The following is a 27,118-nucleotide window of genomic DNA, read 5'->3' as shown; positions in this document are numbered from 1 at the left end:
CTTGAATAGGCAGTTTTGTAGGAACTAGGGAAGGTCAAAGTTTGACAAAAATGCAAGAGTTTTTTTTCAGAAAAGGGCAGCCTGAGGGCAACAACCCATTTCTCCACTCACATAGAAAACTTGCATTTTTTCAAACTTTGACCTTCTCTACCTTCGCTAAAACTGCCTATTCAAGAAAGTGACCTATTGAACCTTGTATTCATATGACCTCACCAATAAATTAGTACAGGTCTTATTTAATTTGGCGTGACCCCGTTGGGTTCGAGTATTAAGAGTATTGCTGAATAACAATGATAAACATGTCAAAATTATTAGGAACTTGATTTACTTAATTATTTTCACCCGCACCATGACCTTTGGAACCTTGAAGATTGTGTCTTCCAGATACCACATGAGGGAATATTCTGTGACAAGTATGCTACGGATGTATTGTTTCTACTCAAATGAAATCAAGGTTCAGTCAAGTTCTTATTTATACGTTATATGCTATACCTAAGTTATATTAAAACTTACTTACCCCGACGTTTTGGGACTTAATCTGAAATAATTCCGGAATATAAGCATTCGGTGGGGGCAGCTGCCTAAAAATATTAGAGGAAGAGTTCGCATATCCCTAAGAAATATGTAACTATAAGAATTATTTGATTTGCGTAATTATCGATTGATTTGCCTAATTATTGATTGATATGATTGTACCGTTAATTTTTCACTCTCTATTTTACCATAGTTGTAGTGAATCTTATAAATTGGTTCGTAAAATTTCGTTTTGTTCACTGCCCTCGGAGACAATATGGTGAGCCTCATATTATCTGGAGTTAAAAGTTCGGCAATGTTGGTTAAAATTTCTTCCGAATAGCTAACCACACTCCGATTTTGAAAAACTGCTTCCAAAATGGATTCTTCAATTGAATGCTCCTATTTAGTATTGTTTCTAAATAGATTTACCCATTCATCAAAAATATTTATGAGGTTTCCAAGCCGTTACCAGTAGGTCGGCTCCAATGCTTGTAACCAATTCTTCTGTTAGGTGCGGGTCCCGCCAGCGCCGTTTAACATCAGCAATCTGCTGCATCTCATCCCAAAACCATTCTTGTGGTCCAACCAATTTCAACATTGAAATATACTAAAATTGACACTTTATTAAAGTTTCGAAACATTAATTAAAACCAGCTTAAAATAGGAAATAACCTCAAAAACTAGTTGAACAATGTGATCTTGACGTTCGAGTCCAGATGGAGTAAGTACTGCGGAAATTAGGATCATGCGATAGTCTCGAAAAGGTTTTGATCTTTCGCAGGTAAGGTACGAAATGTAGCCTAATTTTTTGAGATGCTCAGCCAACGAGTTTTTGCTTTCGTGTTCAAAAATTCCGACATAGTACAACTGCGGATTCATTAACATTTATTAATCTACATTTACAAATACTTCTTTAACTTACACTATGTTCCCAGTGCTCCACTAATATGGGAAAGTACATGTCCAGTTCTCTAACGTCACTAATAGGCACAACTTCTAATATTGTTCCTAATTCCTCTCTTCCGTACGGAGACGTATCCCAAATAGGGAAAAGCGTCCCTTTGTTTGGAACATCGCTAAAAAATCTTGCCACACTGTCCTCCAACTCATCTAGAGGTTGTGGTCCGGCCACAGCTATCACCATGAGGTTTGCAGAATAGAAGGTTTCATAAAACGTTTGCAAAGCCTGAGTAACGTTTATTCCGAACTTGGTTGGTTGTTCCCAGACAGAATTTTGGTTCCCTGAAAGTTGAAAACATTAATGGCAATAGAAAAACCTACCTCGCATTGGTGTCGGACCTACCGGTCGCAAAATATCCATACGGATCCCCCTTTCTTGACGTCATTCTCTGAATAGAATTGTATCTAACAGAGTCTTGACTAAGGCCTTTGATAAATTCAGACTCCACAATGGCAGCTTCTCCCTCGACAAATTCTTCACTTAAAATTGGCGATGCAACGGTGTCGAACAATCTACAAAATTATAAGTATATGAATATGTTGCAACTTACACCAATCTTAAGTTTACCTAAGTAACTTACTGTTCCAACCCTTCCTTCAGCACGTTTTCTTGAACAGTCATATAGTAACGGGTGTAGGATAGCTCAGTTTCCGCCAAGAATGAGCCTGCATGACTGATCGCGAAATTTGAAAATCCGTAGGGTGTAGGGTTCTTTTGGTTTCGGGTGAATAACATATGTTCAAGTAAGTGGGCTAACCCAGGTATCTGGCTAGGGTTGTTCATATGCCCTAAATATAAATACTTTGAGTTAAAACGATTTCAAAATGGACCATAAATATTACACGACAACCGTTTCTCGTTTCGTTTCGTTCCCTCCAAGAAACGGAAACGAAATCAACCCTCTCCAAAATTTGAGAAACGAAACAGAAACGAAACGCGTTTCCGTTTCATGTATGATCCGAAACGGTCCCAGCACTATCGGGTTCTATCGACCACCGAACACATTAGAAACAAAAATTTGAAAAACGACTATTTTCGTATTTATGATTATATCGGGCCTGTGTCTATTACTAATTTGTAAATGTAATTCTAAATATGTAAACTAGTCAAGTATTGCAATTCCTGAATTTTAACTTGTTGAATCCAGAATTTGAATGTACAAACAAAACACAATGTTAATGTTAAAAAAAACAAATTTTACATATTTATGTATATTGCATATTTAGAGTACTAGTTTTTGATTAATATATGTCCTACATAAAATATACTTTTTTCAGAAAGTTTTTAGATAAAATACACGAAAAGTATATGTATTATATTTTGAATACCTTTACATAGATACATACATAATATACTTGCAAATATATTCAATACACATATAAAATTACCTAACTCTGCATATTCAATTATGCAAAAGAATTTAATCAAGAAAAATTACTAATCAACTGTTGCAAACCACATAAATATATAAACCAATTTAGTCTCCTTCTAGGAAGAATTATTTTTGTAAATCAAAATTGTTTTAAATTTTAGTGCGATCATGGATAAGGGTTCAAATTTTACTTTTCCCCACTTGACAACCATCTTCAGCAGTCTAATTATGTATTTTTATCTCTGGTCTCTGCATAAATAAAACTTTACCTGCAGCCACATGCAAGCTGGCCGACGCGTATGTCCATGTTTTGTCACTAATTAGAACAACTTTCATTCCATTTTCTAGTTGTCCTCCGCTATACTCTCGGTTGTAAAGTGGATACCCAGATGCCTCAGGAATGTTCAAGGTATTCTGATTAAATCCAGTTCTCATGTAGGTCGACGAGCTGTTGAAAATAAAATGTTTAGCGCACACTTTGTACATATTAACCTCGAAGGTTTATACATATCATTAAAGCCTTAATTGTACCTAGAAGTAATTATGAACAGTACCAGATAGTCTCGGGATGACATCGAAAGTATGTTACTTATATAATGTTAATTCTATATTTATATCTACGAGATATTTATTAGTGTCTCAGAATGAATCGTAAAGCGTACAATCCATCTCAAATAAACACGGATGCGATTTAGTAATAAAAAAAATACAGTGTTTAAAGCAACTCATTGTTTACTGCCGGTTGAATTGTTCTCAGTTAATAAATATGCATTGTTTGTTAATTAATTGGACCAAGTTTTGTTTATGGCAGTTAGATCTTTATGTAATTAGCTTTACATACATAAATGTGGTATCACCACTGGCTGGGCTATTCCTCTTGACGGCCACCCCACAAAGTACAAGTGTTGTGAAGTTCTTATGTGGTATTGTTAAAGATTTTAATAAATAAGAATATTTAATAATATGCGACTTTTTGTGTTTATACCTAAGTATTCTTCTAGTCGGCTCTCTTCGTTTTTTTTGCATATTTCCCCGCCCAAGTTTTTCTTGGGAAGGAACTTCTCCATATTTTCCCATGTGTTAAAGCTTCTCGAACTATGAAAAACCACACCCACACGTGGGTGTGGTCTTGGCATTTTCGGCATTTATAGAATAAACCACATCATGTGATACCAATTATTTTTCAGGAAGGAAAGGCAAGTATCAAATTGGCCACTAACTTTGAAAATCGCAAGGGGGTGCTCGGACTGACCACACCCCCTACGAGGTAATGTGAGATTCCGATCAAAATGTTGATACGATGCGAAGGCAACTTGGATTAATTAATTTGAGGGGCTTTCCCACTTAACCACAACACGGGTTGTAGGATTTGTTTGAAATATAATTTAGTTTTACGTACTACTATTTTTATTTTGCTTAACCTGCCTTAAAACATCCATTAGAAAATTCGACACTTTGAACTATTGCATCTTGAGTTCTGAACTCTATTTGAAAGCAATACAATAACATAATTGAAAATAAACCAATATCGAAAAGACGTAAAAAAATTTCCTTATCAGTCTGGGCATGTAAAAAATACATAAATTCTAGATTGTGGCAATTAGTTAACAAACTTTTTCAATACTTAAAAATTTGAATTTAGTTTTGATAAGTATGATAGATAGAATAAAAATCAGTGAAATATTAAAACAAGGTTTAATATATTTCTCCAAGTTAAGCATCATTATGAACCTTATAAGTTTGAATTAAAAAATTTAGTTAGCATTAATAATATTTTTATAATCTGTAGCCACATTCACATTTGGTGAGGCAAATTTAAATAAAAATTAGCAAATCTAGGTTACATGCCATTCGGAGTTGTGGTCTGGTGGGACATTGTCGTTAAAAAATGGTCCCAAGATATTCAAATCCCAGGTTATTTTTTTAATACACACATCTCAATATCATATTTCTCCCAACAGGTGTTTTGGTTAAGTGGGAGAGCCCCTCAAAGTAATTAATCCAAGTTGTCTTCGCATCGTATCAACATTTTGATCGGAATCTCACATTACCTCATATGGGGTGTGGTCAGTCCGACCACCCCCTTGAGATTATCAAAATTAATGGCCAATGTGATACTTGCGTTTCCTTGCTGAAAACTAATTGGTATCACATGATGTGGTTTATTCTATAAATGCCGAAAATGCCAAGACCACACCCACGTGTGGGTGTGGTTTTTCAGAAATTGGAATGACGATCATGATGAGCTTTCTCTCCTGAAAAATAATTGGTGTCGCATGACATGGTTTGTTCAATTAATTCCGAAAGCGCCAAGACCACATATATCATTAAAACATCATGACACAATACTTTGAGTTGATCGCATTATCCAGCGACCACCCATACGCACTCAGTTTTTACCTGAACCTTAAGATTTTCTTTGCGAGGAACATAATGCTAAATAAAGTTCCATCGGAAATGTAATTTAATTGACGTGATTCATGTTTACCCGATTACCTCCAACTGGAGCATTATAACACTATTTTTTTGCCTTTGCCTGTGAAACGGCTTGATTAAGCCTATCTTGATTCCATTCATTTAGATCATTATTTGTAACACATTCAAAATAATTTGGAGACAAAAATACTTACCTTGATCGCATAGTTCCTACAAGGCCAGAGACAAGGGACACTACTCTTACGGAAAAGAAAATGTTTCCGTTTGCTAATACATAAAATTGTATTCGCGTAGTGATAATTGCCTCCGTAAAATAAAAAAGTTATCATCGAACCGTAACAATTATCGATAAACGGATGCAACTTTATTACTGAACGGCAACATTTTCTTCTCTTTAACGGTAGTGTCCCTTGTCTCCGGCCTTCTAGGCACTAGGCGATAGAGGTAACAATTTTTGTCCCTAAATTATTTTGCGTGCACAGTCCACTGATAACACTGTCAATGTTACACTGAGCACCTTGGGAATGTTGAAGGTTGCGGTGGTTGTGGTGCGGACCGCTTGTTGATGGTAGATGCATGTCCGGTGTTTATCTTAGCGGAAGTATACACTCTTTGGATACTCATACACTAAAAATAATTGGGAGACAATATTGTTAGTGATGTAGGCAGTATTCAATTCTACCGGGGGTGACAATTTATAGTAATAATTTGCTATCCGATGGTAATTATCTAATTGTTCCCAGTGCTTGAGATATTTCTCCTCCCATAAAGTAACTAAGGTGCCGGGGCAGGATTTAGGCTCGGTGTATGTGCTCCCGGAGACGAAATGTGTCCAAGACGGTGGAATTGAACAGTACCTGCACCAGGAGACAATCCTGTTAACAAATTATGTTGAGTGTATCTTTGTGCTTCGCTTATGACAAAGTCACCACTCAAGATTCAAGGACTCAATATTCAAAAACTCAAGACTCAGGAATTCAAGATTTTAAATATCGAGATTCAAGATTTAATGATTCAAGATTTAAAGATTCAGGGATTCCAGACAGACAGACTGGACAAATATTATAATTAACGGGTGCCAGTTGCACTCTCCAACTGCCTAGACATGTCATACTCTTCCAATTTTTTTTTGTTTTCTCTATCATCTCGTCCTCCATATAGTTTATGTAGATCTCTCGTCTTAAACCAAGTTCACCATAATTATGCCATTTTGACCCTCACCAAATAAATGGCAAAACTTACGCAAATGATATTAAATGCTTAGCAAACTTGCGGACTCCTCCCCTTTTACGATCCATGTCGGAGTTCCATAAGCCACGCAAGCAGTCGCGTAATCTCCGTCATGTAATGTATTTAGAAGAATTATTAACGGGACTGGTATCGATGACGGGGAAGGAACATTGTGAGCCATTACTACAGAATAATAAGATGAATCTTGGGGAACTTAATGGTCCAAATGACGTTATTTTTATGGGACAGGGAAGCGGGGAAGAGGCACTTATTTTCAGATTAGGGATCGTTATTACCACAACTTATTTATTTTGCTGTATTGGAAATGTTCGGTGGAGCAGAGAAATCTTAGATTTTTAAGTAGGTATTACGGATATTTGAATAAAATGATCTTAATAAAATGATCTTAATGAAACTGGTATTTGTGACCAAAACTCACCAGGGGCCACGTCTCCGTGCTTTGGAAAGTTACGGATAGAGGTCAAGTTTGAAAGCTCTCCCCAATACGATTCAATCTACCCCAAGCCACCCAATTTAATGGCGGAACTATTTCACATATGGTTACCTTTACTTTTTGGGTGGACCCTCTCGAGGGTGAGACCTTAAGAGCCAATCTTCCATCTTGTCCTGAGATGGGACCCAAGGAACTTATGTTTCAAATATTTATCAAGTCTCAAGGCCCAGCTTTTCGAAACGTATGGACAGCAGGCAGAGAGAGAAGACTATCTGATAAAGGGGATTCACCCCTTAATAAATACATATATTTGATTTTGATTTAATTTAATTTTGAAAATTTTGTTTTAACAATTGCGGTTCGTAAGATTTGGCACAACCATATTTCACATTGACGTAAATAACATACTAAATTTACTTCATATATATACATTCACATATTATTTCATCTCGCCTTGTAAGCAGTAAGAGTTTAACCAATTAACCACTATTTTCACTGGATGCTAATGTCAGCACAATTCCTGAACACTTGGGCTGGGTTGGGATTAACGGCACACTCATGCCAACCTGTTAATGCACAATTAATATTTAGTACTTCAAATTCGGCTCAAACATGGTATTTTTTCATTGACGACAGGGTTTTCCCAAAAGTGTACGCAAGTGTCCGATGGGGTAATATGAATTGTATCGGTTTACCCCACTTTTCACTTTTGGACACCTCAGGATTGGAAAACCACTTTTGGACAGTGTCCTGTCCAGGGTGGTTTTGTCCCTGATTGACCATACCTCCCCATCCCGGGTAAGCTGTTCGATACGTCCATCTTAACGTGCATCGGTTACATCGCACCCCAGCTGGAAGTTGAAGTCTGGCGGTGAGTATTCTAGTTTCGCTGTTTGGGTATGGGACGCACATTCTTTCTTCTGGAATGATGTCTTCACTTCCTCCAACAATTGCAAGTTTCTGGAAACAACCTGGCGACTCGATGCTAGTTTGGCACAAGTGAAACTCCATGTATCCGTAGTGAGCAGCGCCGAATTCGGTTCGAACATCGATAATCTATCACAGAAACAAATATGAATTTTTCTTAATTATTCCATCATAGTAGGTCACTCTTACAGAGCCAGCGGTATAGTTCTTGCCAACGGTTGCTTTCCCATAATAGCCTCCATTCTCATTCTCTCTGGGGGCAGGATCGCTAGGAACGTCGCCACACATGCCTAAGCAATAAGGAGTTTGTTCAGCTACGTGTTTAGGATTTCCGTGACGCTCCTTATATCTTGAGAGTGTCAAAATTTCAAGAACAAATTTGTAAATTTTGGCGGGCTTAGTCTTCACATATTCCATATACACTATGAAAATTTTGACCAGTCTCAAGTCATACGGAGCGTGACGGAAATCCTAAAAAGGTATGTACACAAACTGCCTAATATTTAAATTAGGGAAAGCTAGCCGGGTACAAGTGTCAAGCAAAAGCTTAAGGCACACCCAAATTTAAGATGTTCACATGTTTAAATACCACAAGTAGATTCCGGGACGTCGATTGCTTGAGGAACGTCGTTACACCAGACAGCTTGCCAATTCCAGTTTGGTGGGGTTCCTTCGAAGCCTGCGTGGTACATGTAGTTCCTCCCCGGCGGGTCGATCATTCCACCGTGAGGAACTACCACCCCGACGGCGAAGGCTAGAATAAAGGACAATATTTGGTACATTGTGTTCAAGTCGCAGAGACCAAGTAATTTTGGCACGGTTTGAGTGGTGACTTTTATACCGAGTTCTTTATTCATGTCCACAATACGTGATACTGATTGCGCAAACAGTTTACGTGACTTGGTTCGTGGTCAATCAATGTCAATGTCAATGCTGGTTAAGAATAGAAAGATGTGCACCGTGGTTAAAGTGAACGTGTGCAAAGCCCATCAGTCAAGTTTGTCAACAATTGCTAAGAGGAGATCAATGCTACAGTAAGTAAAATACAAATATCGACAATGATATCGATTCTGCATTCCAACCATGAGATATGCGACTGTTAATTAATATATGTATGGCAGCACTTCTCTGCATTTGGTATTGTTTGTTTTGCACACGGTGGTTTAAATTTAGGCAAACGGACGTGTGCAAATCGTGTGCAAATCCCAACCAGCAAGGTAACCCGTGATAAAAGGAGATCAAATGTGTCGAACCAGTTGATAAATGGAGTGGTGCACGTCTTCTAAAAATGTTGGGTGTATTTTGAAGCTGTAAATTCATGCCCTGTGATGTTAATTTAAATGCTGACCTACGAGATGTGAGACCGTTAAATCAATGATTGCACCTTGATCGATTTTGTATTGTTTTTTAAGTATACTAGCCGAGAATCCAGTTTTCAAGTTGATAGTGCAATAGTATTTTACTAAAAACATAATAGGGCAAGATATGGGTTTAAGATGTTCGACTCCTTTAAAATCAGTTCCGGTTTAATTTTTAATTTTCTACTTCCTAAAATCCTACTCGTGATAATAAAAAATAAGAAATACAAAAATAATTTTGTATCAAATCACCAGCTTCAAGGGTGGGTAGTCCAGTTTTAGGTTTAAAATTTGCCACATAAAGATAATGTGTTACTCATTTGTTAATTAAAAAGAACTGAGCTATAATAAGTTGGACTTCCGAATTGGCAAGAATCACTGCATAAATAATATTGATGAGGACGAGAAGCTCAAGTGAGAGCACACGTTACCCTCCGCTCCTCTGTTTAAAAATTAAATTTTCAGGGCAGGGCAGAGTTGTAGGGCACCCCCACACTTCCAATTTGTGCCCCCTTCTCCCTAGTAGGCCTATCAAGGCAGTGTTAGTGAAGTGGGGACCGTGTTACCCCCTTCTAAGTGACCTATTGGATCATGACCGAATCAGAATCGATGTCAATCCTTCTTCCCCTTATTCCTGAAAGTGGACTCTTATTCTTTCAACCCGTCACTGGATCTACCATCGGAAGATCCCACGACTTCGGTTGTGTACGGGAGGAGCCCCTGCGCCTCACAGTGTCGGCACGGAATTTGAGTGACCGCCCTATGGAGGCTGCCTCCTCTCGTGCCTTTTTAAGGCCTGAATAAGGCGAGAAACTTCCCACTTTAGTTTCCTTTATATAAAACCTTATCCTGATCCGCTTTTTCTTGTTTGGGTGGATCCACTTGGTCCCTTCTCCGTACCCAAACACCCGCGACAGAATCCACAACAGAGTTGGGATTTTTGCCCCTCACCCTCAAAATGAGGGGAGGGGAGGGTGAGGGGCAAAAAAATGAGGAACTGGTGAGCGGAGGGGAGGGTGAGGGGTAAAAAATTGCGAAATTGGTGAGGGGAGGGGAGGGTGAGGGCTAAGAAATCGAGAAAATTTTGAGGGGAGGGCGAGGGGTTAAAAATTTGAGGGCCAAAATGACAATTTTTCCGCAAAAATCATGATGATTCAACCTTCAAAATCATGTTCATTTGCTCCACATGTCTACCGAAGACTAGCTGAGGAGAACTAACATCTGAAAAATTAACTTTTTGGATCAAAAGTTCAAAATTTTTCCTTGCCAGATACGAACACAGAAACCAAAAATTACTTTAATCACTACCATTAATAAAAACAAGTTTTTGAACAAAAATACGTTTTAAAAATTAGTGAGGGGATGAGAGATAAAAAATTGCGAAATGTTTGAGGGGAGGGGAGGGTGAGGGGCAAAAAAATGAGGAACTGGTGAGGGGAGGGGAGGGTGAGGGGCAAAAAATTGAGGAACTGGTGAGGGGAGGGGAGGGTGAGGGGTAAAAAATTGAGGAACTGGTGAGGGGAGGGGAGGGTGAGGGGTAAAAAATTGAGAAACTGGTGAGGGGAGGGGAGGGTGAGGGGCTGATAAAAAGTCCCAACTCTGATTCACAAAGCTCAGGATTGCCCTGCGGATGAACCATCACCAGAAGGATCACAACAGCCCTCGATACGTCGACAATTAAAATGGACACGACGAGGACGGCGAAGGTCCCCCTTCTCCCCACCCCGATCGTGTTTGACTCACCGTCGTCCACAACCTCGTCGTCCACATCACTTACAACTCATTACGACTGCTTTTTGCCGTCGGAGCCCCCCCCCCCCAACATAGTCCACTACTCTTCAAAGTGACTTCATGTCTAAGAACACGTTACATAATTATTTATTATTTATTTTGTCATGTAACAGGATAACTAATTTTTTTTTATATATTGAGGTTACAATGCGTGGTCCCCAACCTGGTCAAGCCAAATTAAATAAGACCTGCACTTATTTATGGATGAGGTCAAATGAATATAAGGTTCAATAGGTCACTTTCTTGAGTGGGCAGTTTAACAGGCAACCCTATTCTCCACTCCCATAGAAAGCTCTTGCATTTTCTCAAATTTTGACCTCCTCCACCTCCGCTAAAACTGCCCATTCATTAAAGTGACCTATTGAACCTTATATTCATATGACCTCATCTATAAATAAGTGCAGGTCTTATTTAATTTGGCGTGACCTAGTTGGTGACCACGCATTGCTAGTTAAGCAGTGTTTAAGCCTACCTAGTCCATTCACATAAAGTGTTACTCGCCCAGTACTTTTGAACCCGATAAGCTAAAATTAAAAGATAGGTTGTATGGTGTTCCTTGATTCAGTATCTATGATTAGGTACCAACCGCTTTTTCCTGATCCCACTACGTAAAAATTTATATAAGCGCAAGCAGAAGAGAACAGCCATCATTTTTTATTTTTACACCTAGCAAAAAAATATCAATTTTTAAAGTGGTGTAGCTTTTCATGGTCAGCTACTATGTCGTCGCCCAAGCTATTAAAATAATCTTAGGGAAGGGGGCAATTAATAAATGCAAAATTTCCGATCGTCTAAGGTCGCAGAAAATTCCTGGAATGTCCAACGCTACAAGCGCCAGAATACTACAAAATCACACTCAAGCGCCGAAGACTTTGGCCATACAGATGACCTGCAAACTCAGCAATCGGAAGAAAGCTGTAAAATGACCCCAAGATGAAGGCCTTCAATTATTCCCGAGTCCCACACGTTAACGATTCCGCAGGAATATGTCCGTGTAAAAAATGGCAAGGTCCTCCCAAGCAGGCACGGTAAAAATGCTGAAATTTTATTGTTTACCAATGTGAATATCTTCATGATGGAAGTGTATTTCAACGAACAGGATAGAACGTTTTATGGCAAATATATTAAGGATTGGACAGTTGCAAAAGAGGGTCAAAAGGTCACACCCTCCGGAGTCACTCTCAGTTGCGGAAAGCGACGGAATTGGTCCAAAACCTTAAATTTCGTCGAGTGGGGGGTGGGGGTAGATGCAAAAAATTTTATTATTAACGTCCTGGCCAAGGTGAAACACCCCACCAACCAATTCATATCGGGTGGTAAGCTGTGGACACTTGTACAGGGCTCCACGCTAACAATTAGTGCGAAATTCGTGAAAAAATGGATTAGGATCCACATTTCTGACTTCATGTTTGACCTTGGCATTTCCCGACCTTAATCTACTTCAACACCAAATATTTATTAGAGTTGAAGAAAATGTATGTTCTGAGCCCCATATAAGTGTCTGGGTCACAAAAAAATTTCTGACCCCGGAATGCGACAATTTGTGCATGAATGGAGCGCGTGTCGCAGCGGGTGCTTGGCGTTCGCGAGTTCAAAAATTTAGCTACGTAGGGGGGATAAATTTTGAAGTGTGACACATGTTTTCTGTTCAAAATTTAACTGGCTTTTCAATGAAATAAAAATAAAATTTAAATTCCCAAAATTGAAAAAGCGGTTCCTGTTTATCCCAGTAACACTTTATGTGAACAGAGTAGGTACATAGTTTACGTTAAATATTTCACCTTTAAGTTAGATTGTATAGTAGTCAATTTTAAATATAGATAATTTGTCCAGTCGTGTCTCCCTAGGGAGACCAGTCTAATTATGCACTGATAGGTTGAATGATACGTGAAGTAAAGGCCAGGGCTTCGCTTGGATAAAACTACTGTGGACAGGACACTGTTGCCCTCTTGTGTGTTGTACGGGGTGGGTGCTCCTTTCGGCGGTTGCGTGAGCCCGGTGGGTGAAATCTGCAAAACTTATTTTTTAAGTAAAGTGAACCCCTCCACCAGTGTTTCTGCTGTTAAATAACACTTGCAAAAAATAAGCTTTGCAGCATTTTTAAACTTTAATAGTGAAATGGCACAAATTAGAGCTAAATTCTCATATTGCCCCAACCGCACCCCTTAATAACCACACCCACGCGCTATAATTGTCGTTTTGGTGATTTTTCTACCTAAATTTGCATATACAAAAAAACACCAAAATCGACGCCATCAGTCCTGCAGGGCCCCCTCCTATACTTTAACCAAGCAGGAGCACCACGCACCAAGGCATCCGAAAAATAACCAAACATCAGGTAAATACATTAGGTAAACTTCTTAAATTTGAAAAAAATGGAAAAATTTCAGGTTCAAAATATAACACTTATTTTCAGGATACTTATTTTGATATCTTTAATGCGATTAAATTTTGAACCTTTTTCTACGTTGGTTTGGATGGGGGGAAAAAGTCGAGAAGGTGGTGGCACAATGCTTTACGACCAGTTGAGTAAACAGGCCTGCTGGCAATGCTGTAGAAAGGGGTCCTCAACAGAGTCCGTTCTCTGCTGGGAAGAGCCAACTCACCGCCATAGAATATATGGTGAGGAGGCCCCGTCATGGATTGAAAACCAGAACAGAAAGATCTGATATCTAGTGACGTTAAATGCTATTTTTCATTTTTTCTGGTTTTGGACACCAATCCTGAGGTGTCCATAAGTGCAAAATGGGGCAAACTGATACAATTCATTTTACCCCATTGAAAACTTTTGTACACTTTTGCACGTCCAAAAACGAAACCCTGATACAAGCCAGCAAACAAACAAGCAAACAAGCATAACAAATATCGTATTACCACCCATCACTTATCGAGGTTTGGCAAGAACCGCGATAATTTATTAGTTTATTTATTTATTACAAAGTAGATTATAATTAAACCTGCCAAAGTAAGATTGGTTCAATAATATTACGATATGCCACAACATTATTTTATCTACGTGGTAATAAATAATTTTCTACGATTTGTAACGTATTTATGTATGTAAATATCAATATGATGCATATATTACTTATTGTTTATAAATATTACTTATTGTTCCAGCCATACCTGTGCACCTTCATTGAAAATGCCGAAATAAAGGGTGAATGACGGTGAATGAAATAAAAATGAGTAAATGTGAAGGAGTCTTCACACACATTAGATGATGAATCAATGGGAAATTTAAATTTGATGTTGAAACGATATTCAATTATCCAGACCTGTGCACCTTCATTCATAATGGTGAAATGAAGGGTGATTGAAGGCGATTGAAGAAAGAATGAGTGAAGGTGAGTGAAGGATTCTTCACCCACACATAATGATGAATTAAATAATTGAGGCTTCCCTAATTTTTCCGCTATATTAAATACATGGGGTGAAGGGAGGGAAATTGAATGAAGGTGAATGAAGGATGGCGATCTTCAAATCCGAATGAATGAAGGGAAAATTTTTGCACAGCTATTGTTCCAGTAAATGCCAGCCAGCAAGTGCATCAATCACTGTCGCAGTGTTTTAAAAAATTCACTTTTGAGATTGACCGAAATTAATTTAAACTTAACACATTACGACTTTGACATAAATATCATGATAAAAAACGTCAGATACGGGCGACGCTAAAAATATCAATATTATACTCCTGTGGTGTGCAATATAAGTTTCGTGCGCAGAAAAATAATTTCACGTCTGACAATTTCACACGAGCCCAGATGAGTGGGTCGTGTGCAACTTGCATAGTCAGGATTATCTAGCTAAAACAAACAATCCATCAGACATTATCTTCTTTTTCCCTGTCCACCTCAACAATGGGTTTGACATGACAACTTGTTAATTGATTGGAGTGTGTTATTAACAAATTAATAACAATTGAAATGATTGTGTCACGCAGCCAGTGTGTGAGCCACGTATAGTGTCAAACATGCCACTATTTTTTGAGACAAACGTATATAAAGCACGCCACTACATTTACCTCCGTACAGTCTCAACCACCACATCGCGGGAATTTATTCTTACCCAAATTTAACATGAAGTACTTCATCCTCATTTCTGCCTTATTGGCAGCAGGCCACTCTTCCTCACGTAAGTCTTCCTCACACCACCAAAAAATCATAACTAGACGCAACTATTACAAACAGTGTTTCGTTTCTTGCACTTTTCAAACATTTTTTGCACTGCAAAGTGGTTTTTTTCATGTGCAAGAAATTGAAAAAACAGTAAAAGATGCAAGAAACTGAAAAAACACTGAAAAAACACTTTCTTGTAGTGGTTTCTTGCAAGTGGTTACTTGCATCCAAAACACTGATTACAAAGTAAAAACTAACATTACAGTTGGAGCTAAGCAATCCTGTTCCGGTTGGGCGTACACGAGCAGCGACTCCAATTTGGTAAATCCCTTCGAGTTCGGGACTGATGCCAGCAACGAGAAAGCATACGGCTGTCGAGTTCAAAATGGGAACGAAGTAGTTCCCGGACATTACTCCTTCAGCACCCGGGCATGCCGGATTGCTGTAGAAGGGCGGGAAATCGTGGCCACTGTAGGGGTTTTCGTTCTCGACAATGCGGGAAGTGCAAATCTTCACTTTCAGCCCTCCGAGGGCCTTCCCCAATGGGGGGAGGCGATTCAAGGCGGGGCGACGGCAAATGGAGAGCCACTCTATGCGATTAGATGCCTTGCCACCGTTGACGGTAGGGCGGCCTGGCTGGCTGGAAGGTATCAAGACTCAACCCGTGCAGCTGTTGGTGCTTGGGGTGGATTAGAAGTCCCTTGCAATGCAGGCTCCGTTCAATTCTTGGTTTGTGATTAAGTCCAAAAAAATTAATTAGAAATAAAAATAATTATGCAACATTTACGTGATCTCAATTCTTTTATAACAAAATTCATTATTAAAATTTATTACATCTTCCTCAAATGAGTTAGAAATCAAAATCAGGGCTTTCTAATTAATTTCTTAAGCTAATTAATTAGCCAACTAAATACGTAATTGGCGGTTTAGAACTAATTGTTGATTACTAATTACAAACAAATTAATCAGCTTGGAAAAATGTTAATCTAGTCTAATATCTTGGCTTCGCTTTTCATTTCAACCATTGGATTTCTACCAATCTTAGCATAGTTTCCACACTCAGCCTGCTTAGATAACATTATTTTCGGTTTGAAAAAAAAAAACTTTAATTACATATTCCATTAAAAATATGTTCATACGTACGAATACCATGAAAATGTGTGGTTACTTATATAAATCGAGTCGGGTAAACTTGAGAGGCCGAATGTGAAATATCTAAAATTGAGTCAAGTTTCTACATTTTCGTAATATTGCGGGTGGGATGAGGCCCTAAATGCTTTCCCATTGTCCCCTGTGCAATTTAAGTTTAGGGCGAGTTTATGCGAATGGGTGAGATTTTCTCAAAGTCATAAGTTCGACAGAGTAAAAGCGATGTTGCCACATGTACTCTGCTCAGCCAGTGGAGCAGTGCGCAATACATTGAGAAAAAAGAGAACATCGCAACACCACAAATTCTCAAATTTTCTTTCACGGGCGGCGCCACACATTTAATTCTCGGGTTGAGGAAGAAGACTCGCTTTGAGCATATACGCCCCTGTTTTACAACCCCACCCCCAGAACTTTCAAGTCAAGTCAAGTCAAGTAATCCTTTATTCATGGACTGGTTTCCAATCCATGACAAAACTCAGCTAAATATATAATGCAACTAAGACCAAGTTCACATTAATTATGATAATTATTATATCCTAGGTATACCTCTAACTATTTAAAAATATGTAGCATCGTAAAATTATGCAACATCGTGAAAAATATTAAAATTTAGTAATACATAAAATCATTTTGGCGTTTTAAAATTAGAAATTCACGATAAAGTTGGACAAATTTGTTGTAAGTCATATTCGCTTCCCACTCCCGTGGTAAAGAATTCCATAACTTGATAGCGCGACAGGTTATGCTATTCTAGGCAAATTTAGTTTTGTTAACAGGAACGGATAGTAAAGGAAACGTACAACGGTTGGAAGATGATGTGATTAAATGGCGTAAATTCCTAAATGCATATTTAAGCCAAAACAAGTCTCTTCGTTCAGCTATGGTTAGAATATTACATTGTTTTCTAAGTTCATTAATATTAATATTATGCCTAATATCTTTATACCTTTGAGATTTGCGTGATCGCATTTTTTGGCTACGATTGGTAGAAAGAAATTGATCAGATACTGGTCTTCTTTTCTCTGGATAGTATTAAGTTGCAAGTCTGAACGAATGGCCCATGTATCCAAGCAATAGTCTGCTATGGAGTGTACATGACAGTTTAGTAATATAACCATGACCTTATCGGTTAAGTAACGCTTTATGCCATATAAATAACCTATATTACTTGAGATACGCTTTGATACAGATTCATAGTGTGTCTTAAAACTAAAGGTAGAGTCAATCTAAATGTAGTTACTTGTTCTATTTCGTGACCACTATCGAGGATACGAGGACAATTAACATATTTGGCGGGGAGAACATAGCCGCTTTTGTAGAAAATTTGATACTTTGTTTTAGCATAATTGAATTTCATATTATTGTCTTTATACCACTGTTCAACAATTGCTGTCTGCTGTTTTAATATAGTTAACATTTCATCCAAATCGTCTCCTGAGACATATATACATAAGTTTACTGCATAAAGAAGGAAAGCTCCCGTAATGACCTGAGCAATTTCGTTCTGGTAAGCTCCGTAGATAAGTGGCAAATTCGAATGTTTCGTTAGATTCGTTAATTGAATAGTTAACCTCATAATTTTGTAATTCTGTTGAGAATATGGGGTCCGGGATTAACTTTTCGCTAGTAACTATAAAATGAGATGCCAGGGCATCACTGACTTTAGGAGGGGAATCATATACCTCGTCGCTATTAGGGTCGACTAGCTTATAAATATTAATATTAGTAGGTTTCCGGTAACCCGTTAGTAGATTAACATTGTTCCACAGATTTTTGGTATTACTAATTGAATCCGTGAAACCTTTTTTGAAAAAGTACTTTTTAGCATTACTTAAGCTGGTATTGTAACAGTTGCGCGCTCGGATGTATATTTTTATATCAAAAGGTAATCTAGTTCGGTCTGCGACAATACGCAATTTATCCCTAGTTTTACTCTGAACAGCTAAATTGGAAGCATAACACGGGTTTAGGTTCGGCTTGACTTGACGTCTGTTCACAGGGGCATGTTCGTCAAGTAGTGATAAAAAATAGTTATTATACCTCTCGAACTCAAACTGTCGACTAATATTAATATTTGTATCGAAATGGAAGGACTAGAGTTAACTTTCTAGTAATGAAAAGTCACAATTCTTATAAGAACGATAATTTATAAATTTTGGTTGAAACTTTACTCTTGCAGACTTTCATACTAGAAAAGTCAAATCGTGATCCGAGCTGGTAAAAGAAAATTGGCCAGCAAGCTTTACATTTAGTTTGTTACTGGAATAAACATGATCTAATAGTGATAGTCCTTTATAGGTTGGACCTACCATGTGTTGCCACAAACGAAATTATTTCCCTGCATTAAATATTGAGTACGAGTCTGCATCTCGCTTTAAAAGATCTAAATTGAAATCGCCTAAAATATAATATTCGGCATCGAATGATATTAAATAGGTGTTGAGTTCGCGGAAGAAATCTACTAATTTGGCTTTAGGAGTGGCAGGGTGACTGTAGAGTATAGCTACAAGTACAGGTTTACAATTCGTTAACATTAACTTAATTATTTGAATCTCAGAGTTATTATCAATAGGAACTAAACATTGGACGTGTTCAAAGTTAATTTCACTTTTCACATAAGTGATAATACCTCCGCCCTGATTGTAGTTACGATCTGACCTTATAAAATTGTAACCTTCAACTACATACATACCATCTTTATCACGGTCTGGATCAAGCTTTGACTCGGTGAAGGATATAAGATCAATATTAATATTTTGGTTGCAAATGAGGCTTAATACATCGTCAAACTTATTACGAATACTATTAATATTTTGGTGGCAGATTTTCAAACCTTTCGATGTTTTGAATTGATTGTATAAGTCGTGGACGATAGATGAGTCGTGGACGATGGATGAGTCGTGGGGTGGGGGAGGTAGGGTTGATGATTGTTCATGAGGGTAATCTTGAGTTGTGATGTCTTGGAAGCGGTGTAACGGAAGTACCTCGAATAAATTTGAGTTAGTGGTTGTCTCGTCAATAGAAATATTAATATTATTGTTGTCTCCTGTTTGACACAAGGTACAATACCAAATTCCATTCTTAATTGTCGGCCATTCGTGGTTTGAAACAGTTGGCAGGCAGATCCTATGATGAAACTGGAGACATTGGAGACACTGCTGGCGAACGGCGATAATAGAGTTGCAGGATCCACAATTCATAGTAGTTAGTCGGTTGGGAGGTCTCCGGTGCCCATCAAAATGATACAGAATTAGTGAGGGTGACTTATTCTTAAGAATAGTATAGGTTCGGATTTGAAGTAATATTAGTATTAATAAACTTGCCTGGTCACGTGCCGGTCGGGTATGGCAGCTAGAAGGTCAGCGGGATCAACCTCCTCCTTAACCTTGCTAGCGCAGGACCACACCCGTGGCAGTTTGTTGTCCCGTTGATTCCTTAAAGTTATGGTAGTAAGGGTGAGTCCACTTAAGGAAAGGAGGGGAGGAAGTCGGCTCATTGGAAGAGGAGTTTCTGTGACCTTTTCCAGAGTTTGGGAGTGGGTGTGGTGGTCGGTGTTTGATATAAGTTAAAGGGGGGATTAGCTTTGGAATCTTATTTTTACAAGATTCGATAAATTTCGATTCTTAGTCATGTTTTTGTAATATTAATATTCTGAGAGCCGTAGAATGTACTCTCTTTCCGCCTCTCCCGCCCGTCACCTCCACTTTGACCGTGAATATCTCTTGGTTCCTGTCGCCGGCCCCTTTGGGAGAAACTCTTATCTGATTTTATTTTTATAGATGCTTCTGAATCTGTCAACAAAAATTGGTGCCCATGACAGGAACCATGAAAAAATGGTGATCAAAGTTAACTACACTCTTAATAATCCGGTAAAGTCACGCTGGTAATGATTTCTCGGTAATAAATTTGGTAATAATATTTTACCAGGTAGTAAAAATTCGTTACCATGTTGGTAAAACTTTATTACCACACGGAACAACTCATCATTACCACTCTGGTAGAGTCATATACTTGTGCTTTTCGGTAATGTTTATTACCATATTATTTACAGTGTAGGTTACGCCCCAAAAGTTTCGAATTTTGACTTCAAATTTGTTTCAAAAATTTCTTCAAAAATATTGCTATCGTTCATAAGTTAAGGTTGTCATCGTAATTCTTTTGTGTGACTAGTTATGGGCCATGATAATTTTGCAAAATAATCACATATTCATGAATATTGGGGGTGGGGTTTGACTAATTTAAAAAGTGAAATATACAAATTGTTTTTCCAAGCTCGCACATTTCATGATAGAAAAATTAACTAATTCGGTGACATGGCCCCGCTTGGTTATCTCACCCATTCGCATAAACTCGCCCTTTAGGTTTATTCAAATTATCTCCACTGCAATAACATACGAGGGGAGACTGATAAGTCATTGGAATTGTTTTTTATTTAAACGGATTTTAAAGTCTGGTGCTAGTCAATCTGTGATTTTTCAACGTTATCTCTATCTAGTTCAATACACTATTTAATTCTATGCCTAAGCTGTTTCCTTTCATCACGAATTTTTATTTCTGAAATGATTTTAACACGCCTTGCACGACCTGAATTAAATGAGGATGAGAGAATCAGACCCTACAGGTCACAGGTTTCGATATCCTTTGAGTATGATATAGTATTACATGGGTGTACTATAACCTCAAAGTAGTTTGATTCCATGACCCTATTTGCGCCCGCCACAACCCTCTCAAAGGTCGACAACCAATAAAATCACTATAGATTCTATGATTTAAAAAAAAACAAGTTGCCCGATCAACATGATTTTTGATACACGAGATGTAGGATGGACAACGTCTAAACGGATAAAATTTCAAAGCTCTATCTTATCTTTAAAGATATGATTCTAGGTACTTATCAATCTCCCCTCGTATTAGTAAAGCTACATATTTATTGTTCACAGTGAAATTCTTCATTTATATGTTATGCATCTATCCTACTTTTCGTGGCTGACACGATGTGGGCGTTGGAATTGGTTCATGAGGAAGCCACCTCTACACCTACTCCGCTATACCTGTTAAAATGTGAGTAAAAGTGTTGTGTGATCCTGCATAGCCTCCAAAACTTTTACCATCCAGGAATTTGAAATCATTCCAAACGGCCCCAATTAGCCTTAGCGATCGTGCCACAATGGTCGCACCTTTCCTCAATGTTTCTCTCCTCTCTGATTCCACCAAATTTAGCGACCGCTCAAATGCATTGGCAGCCTGGGGCAATACAGTTACGACGAATGAACTTGAGCAAAAGCAGTCGACAAGAATCAACACATACAGTATAGGAGCAATAATTGAAAAAACTAGACATCAAACATAAATATATCATCTAAATCAATACAGGTAATACAAAATAGGAAGATTATGTATCTATTTTGTGTGGTTCTTTTGCTCTGTTGGTGCGAGTCCTAACTATAATACAAAATAGTTTGAAATTCATGTAAAATAATTGACAAAATCAATGGACAAATTATCAATAGTGCAAAATAATTGAAAAAAAACTAGACATCAAATTCTGACAAAATACTTTAAAACTGCTACATATCAATTTAATTCATTCCTTTGTTACTTTTGCTAGAAAAAATGATAATCGAGAGAATTAGGTACACAATTTTGCATAACTGGACTGAACCAGTGATTTACACAATTGTAATTCATTTGCACCAACGGTGCAGCACAATAGCACCATAACACCATAGCTAAACAATATTGACCCTCTTGCACAAATCGTGCACAAAAATTGAATTTTGTTATAAGAGAGTATAGGGCGAGCTATTTCTAACGCATGCTACGGTTTATTTACTGGTTGGATAAACATAAATTACGGTATTCGAAATGCATACACGAAATAAATTAAATTACAAACAGGGTTCCGGGTGTGGGAATTACCGTTAATTACCACCCCACCTCACTGTGAATAACTGTGAATAACTGTGAAAATTCAATTGGGGTAGTATGAAGCTAATCTCTCATGTAATAAGTAGTTGTGTCATGTAAATTTTAAAGCTTATACATATATATTTAATCTGTAAAAGGAGCAAAACCAAGTTTTATTTTAAACCTACTTACAATGCGATGCCGTGAAGTGTTTATCACGGATCTTAATGGGACAAACTTTATTTTGCAGTTTAACTTATACTATTAAACATATGTTTTATTGTTTTCGATAATGCTCACTTTGGGTCCAGGAATTTGACCTCAAAGTTTGAAAAAATGCTCGGTTACGTCTTTAGAGGTCAACCACTTTCTCGCTCAATTATCTCCCTCGCAGCTCGCTTCAACACTCAACTCGCTTACTCGCATTGAATTTTTCCAAACTTATCTGTTTTACTCATTTCGATATTACCACATGTCGATAATCTATTTAATTAATTATTCTTGTTAATAGATGAAATTATCCTGTAATAAAATTCAATGCGAGAAAGCGAGTTGAGTGGGAAAGTGAGCTGCGATGGAGAGAATTGAGCGAGAAAGTGGTTGACCTCTCCCGGTTGACCTCTCCCGGTTGACCTCTCTCTCTGTTTTTTTAGGACAAAAGTGGTTTTTAGGCAACCTGCATGCAGTGTGTCCCCATTCGGTAGATTTTATGTGATTTTGGACGGTGGTGTGACTTATTTCCTTCCCCAACCGCTTGACAGATCTCACAGGTTTAAGACCGCCGCACATTTTCGTGTGGAACTACTCAATTTCTTGCACATCCGCTTCTTTATGATATTTTTAGTTGTAGGTGAGAGGATTGTAGGTCGTCCAGTCCGATTTTCATCGTTGATTGACTTCCGGTTCTTCCACCGCAGGACCGTGTTTCGATGAACTCCTAATTTTCTGGAAATTTCTGTTGAGCCCTTCCCCTCCTCCAAAAGTGTTTGAATTTGCACCCGGGTCTGCAATCTAATAGATAAATGGTTGGTAACCACCATCCCAAAAAATAACAGCTGTTGATGTAAACAAAGATTAGTTATGACGATTTTGCTTACCCGCCGTCCATTATTTTAGTGATGCTGCACAACTTTCTTTACACTATGTATAAATGAATGAATATTTATTCATTGAAATGAATTTGAATGAATATTTTTTTTATGTTAATTCAAATGAATGAATTTTGAATGAAGAATTTTTTTTGAACAGGTATGGCAATGAGTAGTAATTTATTTCATGACATTCTTACATAAGTACAATAGATATGTCTATTTCCCCGCAGCCGGCATGGGAGAAGTTTGCCTTGAAGAAATAGTTGTTGCCCGGGCTGTTGTCCGCCAACCGCCCTGTTGACCACTTTGACCTTGGCCGCCCTGTTGACCACTTTGACCTTGGCCGCCCTGTTGACCATTTTGACCTTGGCCGCCCTGTTGACCACTTTGACCTTGGCCGCCCTGTTGACCATTTTGACCTTGGCCGCCCTGTTGACCATTTTGACCTTGGCCGCCCTGTTGACCATTTTGACCTTGGCCGCCCTGTTGACCATTTTGACCTTGGCCGCCCTGTTGACCATTTTGACCTTGGCCGCCCTGTTGACCATTTTGACCTTGGCCGCCCTGTTGACCATTTTGACCTTGGCCGCTAGGTCTTATAGTGCTACTGCCATTCCCAGTGCTACTGTCCTTGCCCTTTCCCCCTTTGCCTTTCCTGGCTAATGTTTCCTAAAATATCATTCATTTACTTAGAAAATTATGACCTCATATAGAAACATATTATATTTACCTGAGCCAATAGTGCTACAGTCAAGACCAAAATTATTGCGATCTTCATCCTCTTATTTTTTGAAAAATTCTGATAGTTTACAAGTAATATTTTTACCTTGAAATTAAATTCCAGACTGAAGTACGACTTCAAGTTTTTGCATTTTTTATCGCATGCGTGGCAGGATAATATTTGCATAAACTAGAAAAATCTCGAAAAAATCGTGTCGCAAATAATCTCCATAACAATGAATTACGTTATGAAGTGCGCACGATTAATTGCTTCAAGCAGAGTTCCCCACTACCGATTGTATTGATGTTGGAAGCTATTGAAATGCAAATCATAATTAATCAGTAGAATATAAAATTTTATCCACACCTGTTAATAGTGAAAATTTGTTACCCAAAAATTATTACAATTTAAAACCAATTAGATTTTACCCGGATATAAATTTGCATTGCCATAAATGCCAAATTGTTGCATAAACTAAAATTTGTTTGGATTACGTACTCGAACGCTACGGTAGTAACGTGGGTTTTAGCCCAAGTCAGGGCTTATGTAACCGTCATGTCTGTTCGTCTGTCTGTCATGCAAATTTTCTAAATTTGACATTAAATTTTACTAATGCAAACTAGAGATAACCTAAGTAACAAATCTAAGCCAAATTTAGCCAAAAACCACCTTTCAGAAATCGGTGGTGGTCACCCCCTCGGGTCTCTGGGATTAAAAATCTTCACATTCTAACTTTCCCATGGCTGCATAAAAACCATTAGCTCCATCCATACCAAATTTCAGCTTGATTAAATGATTTTGAAAAATCGACATGGGCCACCCCCTACAGACAGACGAACAGACATGACGGTTACATAAGCCCTGACTTGGGCTAAAACCCACGTTACTACCGTAGCGTTCGAGTACGTAATCCAAACAAATTTTAGTTTATGCAACAATTTGGCATTTATGGCAATGCAAATTTATATCCGGGTAAAATCTAATTGGTTTTAAATTGTAATAATTTTTGGGTAACAAATTTTCACTATTAACAGGTGTGGATAAAATTTTATATTCTACTGATTAATTATGATTTGCATTTCAATAGCTTCCAACATCAATACAATCGGTAGTGGGGAACTCTGCTTGAAGCAATTAATCGTGCGCACTTCATAACGTAATTCATTGTTATGGAGATTATTTGCGACACGATTTTTTCGAGATTTTTCTAGTTTATGCAAATATTATCCTGCCACGCATGCGATAAAAAATGCAAAAACTTGAAGTCGTACTTCAGTCTGGAATTTAATTTCAAGGTAAAAATATTACTTGTAAACTATCAGAATTTTTCAAAAAATAAGAGGATGAAGATCGCAATAATTTTGGTCTTGACTGTAGCACTATTGGCTCAGGTAAATATAATATGTTTCTATATGAGGTCATAATTTTCTAAGTAAATGAATGATATTTTAGGAAACATTAGCCAGGAAAGGCAAAGGGGGAAAGGGCAAGGACAGTAGCACTGGGAATGGCAGTAGCACTATAAGACCTAGCGGCCAAGGTCAAAATGGTCAACAGGGCGGCCAAGGTCAAAATGGTCAACAGGGCGGCCAAGGTCAAAATGGTCAACAGGGCGGCCAAGGTCAAAATGGTCAACAGGGCGGCCAAGGTCAAAATGGTCAACAGGGCGGCCAAGGTCAAAATGGTCAACAGGGCGGCCAAGGTCAAAATGGTCAACAGGGCGGCCAAGGTCAAAATGGTCAACAGGCGGCCAAGGTCAAAATGGTCAACAGGGCGGCCAAGGTCAAAGTGGTCAACAGGGCGGCCAAGGTCAAAGTGGTCAACAGGGCGGCCAAGGTCAAAATGGTCAACAGGGCGGCCAAGGTCAAAATGGTCAACAGGGCGGCCAAGGTCAAAATGGTCAACAGGGCGGCCAAGGTCAAAATGGTCAACAGGGCGGCCAAGGTCAAAGTGGTCAACAGGGCGGCCAAGGTCAAAATGGTCAACAGGGCGGCCAAGGTCAAAATGGTCAACAGGGCGGCCAAGGTCAAAGTGGTCAACAGGGCGGCCAAGGTCAAAGTGGTCAACAGGGCGGTTGGCGGACAACAGCCCGGGCAACAACTATTTCTTCAAGGCAAACTTCTCCCATGCCGGCTGCGGGGAAATAGACATATCTATTGTACTTATGTAAGAATGTCATGAAATAAATTACTACTCATTGCCATACCTGTTCAAAAAAAATTCTTCATTCAAAATTCATTCATTTGAATTAACATAAAAAAAATATTCATTCAAATTCATTTCAATGAATAAATATTCATTCATTTATACATAGTGTAAAGAAAGTTGTGCAGCATCACTAAAATAATGGACGGCGGGTAAGCAAAATCGTCATAACTAATCTTTGTTTACATCAACATTAGATTGCAGACCCGGGTGCAAATTCAAACACTTTTGGAGGAGGGGAAGGGCTCAACAGAAATTTCCAGAAAATTAGTTCATCGTATTGCGAAGTCTTCCGAAAAAGTAGCTGTAGGGGGCGCCAAGGAAAAAATTAAATATGAAATGTACAATGAACTGAAATCTAGTTTGTTTACTAAAACATAATACTAGATAGTAAATACTACCGCACAATACAATAAGATCTACTTATTAATTTACATTTTTGACCATTTTCAAGTTAAAAACCAAATAGTACCAGTTCCCACCATCAATACTCTAAGCAATACCTTTGATGAAAATATCATTCTTAGAAAGGGACGGTTGAGGGTCGCATTAGGTAACTTCCATTCAAAAAGATGAGGAACTGGTGAGGGGAGGGGAGGGTGAGGGGCAAAAAAATGAGGAACTGGTGAGGGGAGTGGAGGGTGAGGGACAAAAAATGAGGAACTGGTGAGGGGAGGGGAGAGTGAGGGGCAAAAAATTGAGGAACTGGTGAGAGGAGGGTGAGGGGCTGATAAAAAGTCCCAACTCTGCTTCGAACACTTTTTGGCACTTTTAAGTAGAGACATGATCCCACTTTTCGTTCAGAGCGTTCCGACAACCAGCTAGAATCTATGCTTTCATGAGAAAAGTTATTTCTTCAAGTATCTAAACATAAAAAAATCC

The 27,118-nt window shown here is 38.4% G+C and overlaps 5 protein-coding genes across 5 annotated transcripts; 2 read left to right on the top strand and 3 right to left on the bottom strand.

The window, feature by feature from the left end:
- Positions 1–268: 268 nt before the first annotated feature.
- LOC110862465 (insulin-degrading enzyme) lies at positions 269–2,098 on the bottom strand. The gene is made up of 9 exons (XM_022111658.1): positions 2,058–2,098; positions 1,820–1,989; positions 1,439–1,758; positions 1,189–1,383; positions 986–1,123; positions 697–915; positions 518–613; positions 343–435; positions 269–280 (listed from the first exon to the last, which is right to left on the bottom strand). Exons 1-9 carry the CDS (start codon positions 2,096–2,098, stop codon positions 269–271), a joined length of 1,284 nt encoding a protein of 427 aa, XP_021967350.1.
- Positions 2,099–7,274: 5,176 nt separating this feature from the next.
- LOC110862476 lies at positions 7,275–9,252 on the bottom strand. Its single transcript, XM_022111669.2, has 4 exons — positions 8,486–9,252; positions 8,086–8,186; positions 7,755–8,025; positions 7,275–7,535 (listed from the first exon to the last, which is right to left on the bottom strand). Exons 1-4 carry the CDS (start codon positions 8,751–8,753, stop codon positions 7,462–7,464), a joined length of 714 nt encoding a protein of 237 aa, XP_021967361.2. The 5' UTR covers positions 8,754–9,252; the 3' UTR covers positions 7,275–7,461.
- A 5,802-nt stretch (positions 9,253–15,054) lies between these two features.
- On the top strand, positions 15,055–15,949 carry LOC110862478. The gene is made up of 2 exons (XM_022111671.2): positions 15,055–15,179; positions 15,429–15,949. Exons 1-2 carry the CDS (start codon positions 15,125–15,127, stop codon positions 15,902–15,904), a joined length of 531 nt encoding a protein of 176 aa, XP_021967363.1. The 5' UTR covers positions 15,055–15,124; the 3' UTR covers positions 15,905–15,949.
- A 7,521-nt stretch (positions 15,950–23,470) lies between these two features.
- Positions 23,471–24,176, bottom strand: LOC118433560 (glutenin, high molecular weight subunit DX5-like). Its single transcript, XM_035845560.1, has 2 exons — positions 24,041–24,176; positions 23,471–23,979 (listed from the first exon to the last, which is right to left on the bottom strand). Exons 1-2 carry the CDS (start codon positions 24,086–24,088, stop codon positions 23,527–23,529), a joined length of 501 nt encoding a protein of 166 aa, XP_035701453.1. The 5' UTR covers positions 24,089–24,176; the 3' UTR covers positions 23,471–23,526.
- A 1,110-nt stretch (positions 24,177–25,286) lies between these two features.
- Positions 25,287–26,234, top strand: LOC110862463 (glutenin, high molecular weight subunit DX5). The gene is made up of 2 exons (XM_022111657.2): positions 25,287–25,422; positions 25,484–26,234. The coding sequence occupies exons 1-2, from the start codon at positions 25,375–25,377 to the stop codon at positions 26,210–26,212; spliced, it is 777 nt and encodes a 258-aa protein (XP_021967349.1). The 5' UTR covers positions 25,287–25,374; the 3' UTR covers positions 26,213–26,234.
- Positions 26,235–27,118: the final 884 nt, after the last annotated feature.

The sequence above is a fragment of the Folsomia candida genome, unplaced genomic scaffold (genome assembly GCF_002217175.1).
Source record: "Folsomia candida strain VU population unplaced genomic scaffold, ASM221717v1 Fcan01_Sc058, whole genome shotgun sequence".
Classification (NCBI taxonomy): Eukaryota; Metazoa; Arthropoda; class Collembola; order Entomobryomorpha; family Isotomidae; genus Folsomia; species Folsomia candida.
The sequence above is the reverse complement of the archived record's forward strand: the minus strand, read 5'-3'. Positions and strand labels throughout refer to the sequence as shown.

Bases quoted from the DNA above. Each gene is read 5' to 3' on its own strand.
- LOC110862463 (XM_022111657.2), top strand. From the start codon at position 25,375: ATGAAGATCGCAATAATTTTGGTCTTGACTGTAGCACTATTGGCTCAG. The intron at 25,423-25,483 runs GTAAATATAATA...ATGATATTTTAG, and splicing joins CTGTAGCACTATTGGCTCAG to GAAACATTAGCCAGGAAAGG.
- LOC118433560 (XM_035845560.1), bottom strand. From the start codon at position 24,088: ATGAAGATCGCAATAATTTTGGTCTTGACTGTAGCACTATTGGCTCAG. The intron at 23,980-24,040 runs GTAAATATAATA...ATGATATTTTAG, and splicing joins CTGTAGCACTATTGGCTCAG to GAAACATTAGCCAGGAAAGG.
- LOC110862465 (XM_022111658.1), bottom strand. From the start codon at position 2,098: ATGACTGTTCAAGAAAACGTGCTGAAGGAAGGGTTGGAACA. The intron at 1,990-2,057 runs GTAAGTTACTTA...ATAATTTTGTAG, and splicing joins CTGAAGGAAGGGTTGGAACA to ATTGTTCGACACCGTTGCAT. The intron at 1,384-1,438 runs GTAAGTTAAAGA...ATGAATCCGCAG, and splicing joins TGGAGCACTGGGAACATAGT to TTGTACTATGTCGGAATTTT.
- LOC110862476 (XM_022111669.2), bottom strand. From the start codon at position 8,753: ATGAATAAAGAACTCGGTATAAAAGTCACCACTCAAACCGTGCCAAAA. The intron at 8,187-8,485 runs GTATTTAAACAT...CTTATTGCTTAG, and splicing joins CGTCCCGGAATCTACTTGTG to GCATGTGTGGCGACGTTCCT. The intron at 8,026-8,085 runs GTAAGAGTGACC...TTTCTGTGATAG, and splicing joins AGAACTATACCGCTGGCTCT to ATTATCGATGTTCGAACCGA.
- LOC110862478 (XM_022111671.2), top strand. From the start codon at position 15,125: ATGAAGTACTTCATCCTCATTTCTGCCTTATTGGCAGCAGGCCACTCT. The intron at 15,180-15,428 runs GTAAGTCTTCCT...CTAACATTACAG, and splicing joins AGCAGGCCACTCTTCCTCAC to TTGGAGCTAAGCAATCCTGT.